Source organism: Echinops telfairi, unplaced genomic scaffold (genome assembly GCF_000313985.2).
Source record: "Echinops telfairi isolate 266 unplaced genomic scaffold, ASM31398v2 ScPeMD7_7467;HRSCAF=8505_1, whole genome shotgun sequence".
In the NCBI taxonomy this organism is placed as follows: Eukaryota; Metazoa; Chordata; class Mammalia; order Afrosoricida; family Tenrecidae; genus Echinops; species Echinops telfairi.
The window spans coordinates 23,766,574-23,779,117 of NW_022111368.1; the positions used below are offsets into that span (position 1 = coordinate 23,766,574).

Here is a 12,544-nt window from a genome sequence, read left to right on the forward strand (position 1 = left end):
TTTACACAATTGATGTATGTATGGATTGTGATAAGAGTTGTATGAGCCCCTAATAAAATGATTTTAAAAAAAGTTTCTCTGTACAATAAAATAGCGTTATAATGGATTTTAGTATATGGCCACACCTTGGAGATGTGAGTGCCTTTTCAGCCCACCCCAGTAAACTGACTTTTGCATCTCGCCCCCTATAGGGCAGGGTAGATAGAATTGATCCTGTGGGTTTCTGAGACTGGTTCTCTATGGTAGTAGAAAGCCTTGTCTTTCTCCAGTGGAGCAGCTGGTGGTTTTGACTTCCCAGTGCATATAAAAAGCTCTGTTTACACATTCTAGTATATCATGTGTGTAACAACACTAAAAACTGAAGCAACTTTAAAATGGGAGATCCCATGATGTTACAATTTAACCTAGCTACACCTGCCATAATCGACTTTACAGTGCTCTCTGATCGATAGCAAGGCTAGTCACATCCCTCAGCTGTGGGGACCCTCCAATGGCTTTGGGCTTCCACTGTCATCCATAGTCTTCTGCAAACCGAGTGTTCACAGTATAAGCTCTGGTACCATTCCCTCTTTCAGATTTGGATTTTAGTATTTAAAATCCTTGAATCACACAGGCTGATGTGCTTCTTCCATGTGGACTTAAGTGGACACCTCACTTAGGTGGCTGCTTGTTTCAAGACAAGTCTTTTAAGACGCCCGACACTATTCTGGCTGATAGTTGGTTATCATCTGGTTTCTTCACCACACTTTGCTATAGCACCCAGAGCTTCAGTGATCTCTTTATGAGGGTGAGTATCCCGCAAGGCCACGCCATAAGACTAATCGGTTTTTAAATTAAATACAAGCCCTAAATCCATTCATGTATGTATGGTTTATATATGTCTCTTTCCACCCACCCCCTTTTATTATTTTTAAAAAATTTCTGAGGTGACTTCATGAGTCAAAGATTTTTCTCCATTGTTATATTTTCTTTTGGCCATATTCTGTTTCTTTTTGTGAGGGAGCTTTAAACCGTCCATGCTGGAAACAGAATTATCTTTCACATCAACTGTGAAAGGGGTGCAGCCTTTTCCCTCCAGCCGACCCTCAGTTCCCACAGACCTTTTTTTCCAATCATATCTTCGTCTTTGTTTTCCTACCCACTGCCTTTGAGTTGATTCCTTAGCCTCCTTGTAGGACCGAGGAGAACTGCTCCTTGGGGCTCCCAAGGCAACAGCTCTGTGGGAACAGACAGCCTCTTCCGTCACCACCCGGTGTTTAACCTGCTGTGCCACCAGGGGGCCTTCTCTGGATCCCACTTCATTTGCATTCTCCTTATAACCTAGACCAGGTTCTTCGATGCATTGGAGTGTTTCTGGGCTTTTTCAGTCTGTTTCCTCTTGTTGGGTGCCATCACGTGTTATTCCCATACTGCTTTAATTACCTTCACCTAGAACAGTGGTTCTCAGCCTTCCTAATGCCGCCACCCTTTCATGCAGTTCCTCATGTTGTGGTGACCCCCAACCATAAAATTATTTTCATTGCTACTTCATCACTGTTATTTTACTACTGTTATGAATCTCCATGTAATTAATTGTCTGATATGCAGGATGTATTTTCATGGGTACAAATTGAACATCATTAAAACATAGTGATTCATCACAAAAAATGCCATTATATATTATGAAATATTTCAAATGACAAATAAATGAAATTTTGTCTGGAAGCATGATGTAGCATGGTTAACAGTCTTCACGCTGGGTACTCATAGGTGGGCGTATCTGCATGTGGGAGGACCCGCCAGGAGATGATAGAGCAGCTGTGCCAGGAGATGATAGAGCAGCTGTGTCTCGGTTCCTAAGACCATCTGAAATAGGCGACTCCTGTGAAAGGGTCATTCAACCCCCACCAAAGGGGTCGTGACCCACAAGTTGAGAACCACTAATCTAGATGCTGATCCCCATTGTCATACTGTTTGAAAAGTGTTTCTTGAGAGAAGAGTGGGTGGAGGAGGGAGGGGAAAAAAATGAGTAGCTGATACCAAAGGCTCAAGTAGAAAGAACATGTTTTGACTATGATGATGGCAGCAAATGTACAAATAAATGTGCTTGACACAATGGATGGGTGGATTGCTTGTGATAAGAGTTGTACGAGCCCCCAGTAAAATGACTAGTAAAAATAAAAAAAAAAATTTAAGTGTTTCTGATCATTCTCACATATTTCTCCTTAAGGGGATTTAAGATGTAGTGCTTTAAGTGTTTGTTTAGTTCTTAATTTTGTTGATACTTTATGGCTCATTTGTTAATGTATAGAACCATTCCTGTGAGATTGATTGTTATTTTGTCTCACATGTTTATACATTCTGAGCTATATTAATAGATCATAGGAGAAATTCTTAGGTTTTTAATAATTTTTTATTAAAAGATCATTTTATTGGGGGCTCTTACAGCTGTTATAACAATCCGTGCATCAATTGTATCAAGCATATCTGTACATGTTGCCATCATTATCTTCTAAGCATTTACTTTCTACTCGAGCTCTTTTCCCTCGCTCCCCCACTCCCATCCTTGTGACCCCTTGATAAATGATAAATTATGGTTATAGAAATTCTTAGTTTTAACAGACCTACTTTAACAACCAAGCCACAGCTGTTGAGGCGACTTGGGCTCATAGTCCCCTACAGGACAGAGAAGGACTGTGTCGGAGGGTTTCCTTGGCTGTAAACTTTCACCGACACAGATGGGCCCATCTTTCTTCCTCAGAGCAGTGAGTCAGCTCAGATGCTTCCTGCTTTTAGGTTCAGGAGTCCAATGCTTAACCTGTTGTGCCACCAGGGCCTCATATAGTAGTGTTAACTAGGCATCCTCTAGTCATTACATATATGTATACGATTCATAAGTAAAAGTGGTCTGTATGGGTCTTTTGTTTTTAACACCAGCGTTGTCTGGCTTGGAGACCTTAGAAACAATTTTTAAACCCACTTCATTTTTTATCTGCTGTGGTACGATTTAAATATCGTTGGCATTATTTGTTCCTTAAAATCGTTGAGGTAGAATTCACCTGTGAGACTGTGGGACTCTTGATGTTTTACTGGGGAGGGGAAAGGATTTACCATCCGTTTGTCTTTTAGGATTCATTGTGTGACCTTGCGTTTCTTTTATCTGAGTCTTAAAGGGTGTCTGCAGATAAGAATAGTACTGCTGTAGCTCTGAACTTCCTCATGCATGTGATGTTCTGTGTTCTCTTCTGCAGGAACAGGAAATATAGTGGTAATTATGGTTAGCTACCCAAAAGGAAGAGAAATTTTGGAACTGGTGCAAAAAGGAATTCCAGTCAAACTGACCATAGGGATTGGCACCCGTCATGTGCAGGAGTTCATCAGCGGCCAGTCTGTGGTGTTTGTGGCCATTGCCTTCATCACCATGATGATTATCTCGTTAGCCTGGCTAGTCTTTTATTACATACAGCGTTTTCTCTACACTGGCTCCCAATTTGGAAATCAGGTAACTCTTGACAACGTCATCGTCTTTGCTTGTCAAAAGGTGGTTGATAAATATCTTCTAGCTGGATGGCTCGAAGTCGTGTTGCTGACTGTATTTTAAATTGCATTTTCACTCATAATATTTGAGTAGCAGAATTTTTTTAAGATTAACATTTTCACTGGAACATATTAAATTTTCTGTTTTGTCAGAAAGTTGAAACCATTAAAAAGCTGCGTCTTTTTTTTTGCATGTTTGGCTCCTGCAGGGACCCCGTCTCTGTCCTTTTCCAGACGTAAAGGACTGACAGAAAGACATGAGCTAGAGTGGGCCTGTCCTTGTGTAACCCTGGTTCCCTGGCTAGGCCCGAAGGCGAGGAACAGAGTGGAAGGGGCTTTTCTATCTCCATTGTGGAGCTTCTGTCAAAGCAATTTCCATCCAGAGAGACACTGGCTCAGGGGCAGCAAAGAGAAGGCAGTTGAAGAGCCAGAGGCTTCCAAAGGCAGGCCTTTTGAATTTCGCACTTGCCACTCTGTAGCCCTGAAAAGTTGACCTTGATTCCAGGCAGTAGATAGTCATTTCTGGGTATTCTTCCACCCAGCCACCAGGAAGGGTGCTTTCCTTGCAGGCTCACTGCCAGAGGAGTGTATGATATCCATACTTTGTTGCCAGTGTTGAAACATAAGAATTGGTGTCTTGTTCAGACCTGGAAGTGAACAATAAGCCCTCTTGCTCAAACAGCTTTTAAGTGGTATGTGGCCTCTCTGTACATTAAAACTTCCCTGCCATATTTCTAGTTACTTTTCAGCATAGTCACTTAACTTAGTTTTTTAAATTGAGATTTGTCTTCTGTGTGCTTGCTTATATACTATGATGAAAGCCTTTTAAAAAGTAGTTATTTGACTGAACATTTTAATTTTTTTTTTTAACCCAAGAGCCATAGAAAAGAAACCAAGAAAGTCATTGGCCAGCTTCCGCTTCACACTGTAAAGCGTGGCGAAAAGGTAATGTTCTCATCGTTTTTTTGCAGAGGGGTGTGATGTGAGTCTAAGAATTCTTTTCCATTTGTTAAATTCATGTGTTAGACATGGAATTTTGGTTCTTTTAAGGTAAAAACTAGCTTTCTTATTTGTATTTGTTTTTGGAGGTGGGCGGGGGCGGGGGGAGCTGCTATCAAATAGATTCTGACTCGCAGTGGCCGCATATATAACTTCCTAGACGGTCAACCTTTGTGGTAGCAGACAGCTTCATCTTTCTTCCTTGGATTAGTTGGTTGGTTTGAACCCCCCACCTTGGGGTTAGCAGCCCAATACCTATCCCAACTCCCTACCAGAAGTGCCTTATTTTTAAGAAAGGTTGCCAGAAATGTTCTGTTGGATATGTGAAGAGCCTTCCCAATCTCTAGTGTCCAATATGATATAGCCACCAGTCCACATGGGGCTATTTACATTTAAATGAACTGAATTCAGTTTGATTTAAAATTCTGCCTCTCAGTCAGACTAGCTATATTTCACAAACCAGATTCTGATCACTGGAAAAAAGTTAAATTCGTGATCGTTAAGCTTGCATCTGTATCCACCCTCTCTCCTACATCTAATGACCGGGAGAAAATAGGGGACTTGCCGACAAGGAGAGGAAGGGTGTTTTAAAAAGTATGTGTTAAAGAAATAGTAAACCACTTTGCTGTGGCCAATCTGAAACATAAAAGTTCAAAACCACCCCAGAGCCTTAACGTCTTCGGAACGGGACAGATCCTGAACCCAGAACTTGAAGAATCATTTCTTTATGAGGGAAACGGTGGCTGTGGCGCAGTGTTTGTGGTTTGCAGGTCCGTCTCCTGTGCTGTTGCACTGGTAACCATGTGTGGGCTTGTTTTGACTCTCACCATGCGTTCTCACTACATTGTGGAGATCGAATGTAAGATCTTAGAAAAATTCACCCTTAAAAAATGTAGCTGCGTGTAGGTAGCAGTGTCACCACAGGCATGTGTGTGTGGATGTGCATCTCCTCCTCTGACCTACGGAACGGAATACAAGAAATAGTAACTCTCACTGGTAGACCTTTCATCTTACAATCTTCAGAATCAGATTGTAATGGTCAAAGTCCTCTCACATTTAATATTAGGGTACTCTTGTAATCAAATTATTGCCTACTATCCCACCCCCCACACCCAGATCATTGCGCTACATAAAAAAAAGTCTTAACAGCAATAACAAAAAGTTACAGGGACACCAAACAAATCCAGGGGAATTGGCAAGTTAAACAAATCAAGTTCTTTCTTGGTCTAACCAAGCCAGCAGGGATGGGGAGTGTGGTGGGGGTTCAGATCAAAAGAAAAACAAACAAACAAACACAAATTGCTCAACACAATTACAAGGAGCTCAAGGAAATTAGAGATAGACTATATCCAAATTTATGCCACACCCAGTTAGTGAAATGGATGATTTTTTTAGGAATTTGTAAGGTCTCAAATTAACCTTAAAATATGCAGGACACTTAAAGAAGTCCATATACATTGCAGAAACCGGCTTGTCCCTAGACCATTCCTCAAAAGACCAGTAAATGTATAAAACCTTTAAGACTCAGATAAGGTCTATGCTCTGTATTCCTTGTCCAACTGAGATAGGAATGGCCTCATAAAGTTAGCAAAATTCTAACACCAAACTTTGCAGGAGGAATCTGAATAGGTGTAAAAATTCCACATGAGATATTTCTAACTGCAACTGTGCACTGCTTTGAGGAGCCCTGGTGGTGCCAAGGCTAAGCGCTCAGCTGCCTTCTGAAAAAGTGGGCATTTCAACACCAACACCCCCACCACCCCCCAGCCTCCTAGATAACCTGCCCTCCCAGGGTTAGTCTAGAAGCCTTCTGGAGCAGTTTTGCTGTGAAGTGCGTCTACAGTGATTATGTGACACTTTTGTTGTTGCTGTTGAGAAGTACAGAGAAAAGAACCCATACACGCACAGTCCCGTGACGTTGATTATGTGCATCGAGCTGTGTGACTCTTCTCTCGCCCGCCTTTTCTGAGTCGGCAACAGCAATTTTGCCTGGACTGAATACAATTGATTTTAGGATTACGAAGACTAGTTTAAGTAAGAAGTAATTTAAGGGTATGATCAAAAGTAAGTGGATCTGTATTGACTTAGCGTGGCAATTTGAAGCCATGCTCATTCGATCTGCCGGCTGAGCAAATGACCCAGGCAGCTGGGCGACGGTGGTCTTTTTACTGTTTCTAAAATAGTTGTGTTGTAGTCAAGTAGTTTTAAAGCAAATTTTAAGAGACATATACCTCAGAGATATTGCAGGTTCTATTCCAGACCCTCTGCAGTAAAGCCTGTTGCATGGATTTTCCCATTTCCTGGTGCATATAAAAGTTAGGTTTACACTAAACTGTTGTGGTGCAGTGGTGAAGCGTTGGGCTGCAGTCTGCATGGTCAGCAGTTTTGAAACCACTAGCAGGTCCACTGGAGAAAGACTGAGTTTTCTACTCCTGTAAGCAGTTACAGTTGCAGAAACCTGCAAGCTGTCGCTGTGAGTCAGCACTGACTGGATGTCAGCGAGCGAGTAGTCTATATCAGTCAGAGTCTGGCTGTATTTCTGACTGATCGTCCCTGAATTTCCATACCAGAGTCACAAGGAACGGAGCAGAGCTTCTCTGGCTTGTCGGGTCCCATGACTACTCTGCTCCTACTGCCTTGGTCGATTGGTTTTAATAATTCCAGAAAGCAATAACTTATTGAATATCCTCTTAAGTTTTATATTTGAGAAATAACTTATTTGATCATAGTAAAGCAAACATTTTCTTTTTCTACAGTCTTTAAAACATGAACACCACCACCACCCCCCATCCCCCCAAATCTACCACCATTAAGTCAATTCTGACTGATGTTGACCCACTGATACAGGGTTTCTGAGGGTGTGGATCTTTACATGAGCAGACAGCATCCACTTTCTCCCCCAGAGCAGCTAGTGGGTTTGAATGATCAACCTTTAGGTTAGCAAGCTCCAAAGCTTACCCAACAGCACCACCCAGGCTGCTTTAAAACATGAAAACTTGTCTAATATTTAAAGAATGTTCATTTCTAATTAGGCACACTTGAATTTTTTTTTCCTTTTTCACCCAACCGCTTTATCTCTTGATAAAGGTAAAACGCAGGTAACTACTGCAGTTGATATATGTTTGGGTTCAGGTTGTACTAACCATAGAATAGAAGCCATCATTGTTTCACTCGGAATGGAGCAAGTTAGTTTTACCAAAGGCATACTACATACTAAGGATATAATAATCATACTAAGGATATAATAATCACTTTCTCTTTTTCCTATTTATAGGGAATCGATATTGATGCCGAAAATTGTGCTGTGTGTATTGAAAATTTTAAAGCAAAAGATGTTGTCCGAATTCTGCCATGCAAGTACGTTCTTTTTACCTCCTGAGACATGGTGCTATTTTAAAAATTCACTTGGCAAGTTTCAGGTGTTTGACAAAAGAGTGATATGTCTTTTTTGATAGATACAAAGATCTTTAAAAGAAGATGAAAATGTTGCATTTTCTTATACTCTTAATTGAAACTTGGGTCTTAATGCCTTCAAGGCTTTTTTTTTTAAAAATCATTTTATTGGGGGCTCGTACAACTCTTATCACAATCCATACATACATCCTTTGTGTCAAGCACATTTGTACAATTGTTGCCCTCATCATTCTCAAAACATTTGCTTTCCACTTGAGCCTTTGATATCAGCTCCTCATTTTCCCCCTCCCTGCCTTCAAGGCTTTTGTGCTGCATTGCTTTAAGGTTGCTTGACCCATTTAATAACTTGGTCATATATTGACCTTTAGTCCTATTACCCAGGCTTTAGTGTGAGTCTCAGAATTCCACTATATATTTAGTGAAAGAAAAAAGTAGCCTGTGTTGACAACAAAGAGGGTAGAGAACGGAAGATGAAGGGCCCAGAGACGAGAGAGTGCCGGAAATGACGACGAGGAAGCACGTTTGAATGTCAGGTTAGAAGGTTGGATACACCCTGAGGTTGGGTTCTCTGGGTTGTGTAAAATAAATAGTCTTGTACTTTACTCTTGATTCCACTGGGGGTTTAAATTTAGAAACAACAAATTTTGATTTCCATTTTAGATTTAGGAAAATTTATTAATAACTTATAAGAAGATTTGTTTTCCTAGCAGAAGGACTTATTTTATATACAAAAATGATAATGAGCTGTCAGTCTTTGGTCAATTTTCATTATATTTCATACCTATATAAAATCAGGTTATAAATATATAAGCAATTATGTTTTATTGCATGTGTCTGCAAAGTGCTTTTATATAAGTAATCTCTATTACATTCCTGATGTCTGTGAGGGAACTAAAGGAATAACTATCAGAATAACAATTTAAAACGAATATTTCGTGGAATATAATTAGCTTGCTTAAATCTATATAGTCTGTGAATAGAATAATCTTTTTCTTTTCCAACGTGAATACATTATATTTCTTCTTTTATTGCTCAGGTTAGGGCTTCTATACTTAGGAAGTGTGGGCGACCGGGGAGTGTGGGTACTTAATGAATTAGGGTCAGTTGATTATGTTTTGTAGAAAACTATTAAAACAGAAAAGAAGTTTTGCTTCAGACTGGTTTAGGATGCGTCGTTGTGACTTAAAATGACGCTTAGCATTCTGTGCAGAAGACCAGCCTGGTTTCCTTTTATAGGACTAGGTAGTGTCCTAATGGCTGATCCAGGGTTTATACCTGACCTTCATAAGTAGACATGTGCATATAGGTTATTCAGCTGTCAGTATATTTTGTGGTTCTTATCATTGGATTTGTTTGGCTTTTAGCTCAACCCCCCTTTTTCTAGTATGTTCTGTTATCATCCCTCCCGCCTCTCCCAATAAAACCAAAAACCGTTTCTTTGGAGTTTTTTTTAAAGATTTTTTTCCTCCCATTTGATTGAGTTTCAGTTTGAAGATCAAAAGATGAGCTAGAGAATAACTATACTAATAGCAAATAGTTACTAAGTTTGCTGTGTGCCTTACTATAGCATATTATGGGCCGACTCCTTGGAACAGGCCTGGAGGGGTCTTCCTCTCCCAGGTTTTGTATGTGAGAAAAATTATTGCAGAGCGGTGGAATCACTGATTGAGAATTATATAGCCATCAGAGAGCAGAGCTGGTATCTGAGCCTCATCTGCCTGACCCTTAAAACCCAAACCCATATTGTCTTTATCACATGTCTTCATCATGCACAGAAAACAGTTTCAACATACTGACAGGAAAGTTAGCTAACTCAGACTTAATCAGTAAAGAAAAGATGTATTCCCCTCTCCCCTCCTCCATTCCAAAAGTGGTAAGTGCTTCTTGTAGAAAATTTTAAATGTGAGAAAATAAATAAATAATGTTAAGCCTCTGACTCAAAGATTAATTATTAATATTTTGCATGTCTGTCTGAGTAATTTTATGGACCCATCTAAAGGTACTGTTAGCTCTTCATGGCACATTAATTCCCGGAAGGTTTTCACATAACTTGGAAGGCAACCTAGCATGAGGCTAAAATGAAGCTCACTTCTGAGCATAAACAAAATTGTTTTTGTAGAATCGAGAGAAAATTTCCCTCAAAGTGCCAGATTTCTGCTTGCTTAACATGGGGAATAGAAATAGGTAGTTACTTAGGGGAAGCGTGTAGCCTAGAATGTTGACTTTATGTCAGTGGCCTGGTGATAAGAGTATGAGTTGATAGAATGTTCTGTGTTCCTGTGCAAGTCAAAAAAAATAACACATCCTTATTATTATTTTTTAAGGCATATTTTCCATAGAACCTGCATTGACCCATGGCTTTTGGATCACCGAACTTGTCCGATGTGCAAACTTGATGTCATCAAAGCTCTGGGATACTGGGTTTGTTATATTTTTGCCTTTCTTCAATCTCTGCCCCAGTTCTTACAGCATGATTACATTTCCTCCTGACCCGAAGCAAGAGGAATGGCCTACCATGCTCCTTGGAACACCCTTGTGCTCCTCTCCTCTTGATTGACAGTGAATGATATACAGCCTTCCAAGAAGATAAAGGAACCCCAGCTGTGACCATAGAACAGTGTGCTAGGATGTCTTCCCATGAGTTTGTCATTACTCTTTAGAGAAATACGCGTTGGCATGCTACCCTGCAAAATGGATATTTTGTAGTCCATTCTGTATGTTATGTAAATTTTTTACAAAATGTTCAAAATGGAAGGTGGCCGAAAGACTCTGGGTCAAGTCTGCAGATTCATACATGGAGAGACCCTACTCAGCCCTTTTAGCACCAGCTCTCCGGGCCCTTGGTTCCAAACAGATAGTGCTGGGGAAATGTTCCCCGCGTTGCATCAGTCTCAATGTGTGGGTACAGGTGGTCACAGGACCTTCTTCAGGAAATAGAGACAGTTAAGCAGAGTGAAAGAGATAAGAATAGCCTTGTGCTAATTGCTGTGTGTTGCACTTCATCTATTTACATTTAATTAATTTACATTTAGCCCTTAAAAGGGCTCTATAAACTAAGTATTATGGTTATTTTACTCATTAAAAAACTTGAGTTTAGGAAAGCTAGGTAATTTGCCTAAAATAACACAGCGAGTTAATGGGAGAAGCAGTTTTCACAAACAAGTCCACTTAATTCCAGGGCCCAAACCTCTTAAGTGCTCCATTATTATTAAAGAGGGAGAATGAATGAATGCCTTGGTCAGTTATTTTTAGAGGTGTCATGCAATCTGACTCTCAAACTAAAGAATGAACAGTTTTGACATAAAGGACTTTGAAAAAGGGCATATCAATGATGTACAGGCTCTTGGCAGCAGGGTGCTTATAGCACTCAGCTGCTAACCAAAAGGTCGGCTGTTTGAACCCACCAGCCTCTCTGCAGGAGAAAGATGAGGCAGACTGCTTGCTTAGACTCTCGCCTGGGAATCCCCGTGCGTTCGAATGGGCTCCGTGGGCAGTTAGGCTTCTGTAAACATACCGCTGAAGTATTGGCTCCTGATGCAGGACACTTACTTCCCAGACTTCAAGTCTGCAGAATACACCCTGTCATTTTGTAGCGTAGCTTGCCTTCAAAGATGTCTAAGAGAATACTCCCTTATCAACCAATGCCATTTTTTGTGAACTACATATATTTTCAAGTGTGAATTCCAGCAAGTAGTGAGTCCACCTGTAGGGGAAGGGCAGCATTCAAGAACTCTGCCAGTACAACCGTGCCTGCTTTGTGTTGGGCTCCGCTGGCTCTAGGACCGCCAGCACTCACGTACCTGTGGTTCTTTAACAATTAGAGTTCTGTTTCGTGTGACAAAACACACCAAGCTCAGTTCGTCCCCTCTCTGCTCCCAGCGTGGAACTTTAGAGATGAGCCTTAACTTGGTTGGACAGCATATTTTCCTAAAAGAATTCCATTTCTTAGCAAAGCCAAGTTTTGGAACTTTTCCTCCTCTGTAATGAAACTCTTGATATTCATAGTTCTGTTTGTCTCTAATAATCAGTGATTTTGAACCCACTTTTCATGTCTGGAAAAAGAACACAGACAATAAGAAAAAAAGTCACTATCTTTAGCACAAAGGCTGGTCCTCATGAATTTTGTTTTCTGGAAATAAATCTCCATACATCATTTCTGTAAATCTGTGTTCTTCATTTTAACAAGGTTGCATTACTTTCTTAGAATATTAATTTAGAAAGAACTAGAATATGTATCCCCAGAAAACACAGTTTCTTTCTTTTTTGAAGAACAGACGTGGATAGCAGCTTAAAAATCAAACTAAGAAGCAACTTACCTTGCCTTTAATTTAAAAAAACACTGTCCCATGCCGCGGGCGTGGCCTGCAGTCCTCCTCACAGGCGAGTTGCCCCACCTGTCGCTGCTGCGTTCATCCCGTCTTCACTCAGCAGGCATTGGGAGGGAGAGCAAGGTGCAGCCCTGTCTCGGGGATTTCCCTCTGGACCGCTGGAGAGGGCCCGGGGAAGACGCACGGACACACTGTGGCAAAGGGCAGTGCAGGCAGAGTGAGGACGCCTCGACTGTGCTGGGTGGCAGCAGGGACATGAGGGTCCAAGCCAGCTGTCATCGAACCCT

At 40.9% G+C, this 12,544-nt stretch overlaps 1 protein-coding gene across 1 annotated transcript in view; it reads left to right on the top strand.

Annotated features, from left to right (window-relative positions):
* The first annotated feature begins 3,171 nt into the window (after window positions 1-3,171).
* Window positions 3,172-12,544, top strand: part of RNF149 (ring finger protein 149) — a 13,470-nt gene continuing 4,097 nt past the window's right edge. The window contains exons 1-4 of the mRNA XM_013005101.2: window positions 3,172-3,481; window positions 4,393-4,461; window positions 7,790-7,872; window positions 10,254-10,350. Coding sequence (XP_012860555.2) covers window positions 3,254-3,481; window positions 4,393-4,461; window positions 7,790-7,872; window positions 10,254-10,350 — 477 coding nt within the window. The 5' untranslated portion in view covers window positions 3,172-3,253. The remainder of the gene's footprint in view (window positions 3,482-4,392; window positions 4,462-7,789; window positions 7,873-10,253; window positions 10,351-12,544) is intronic.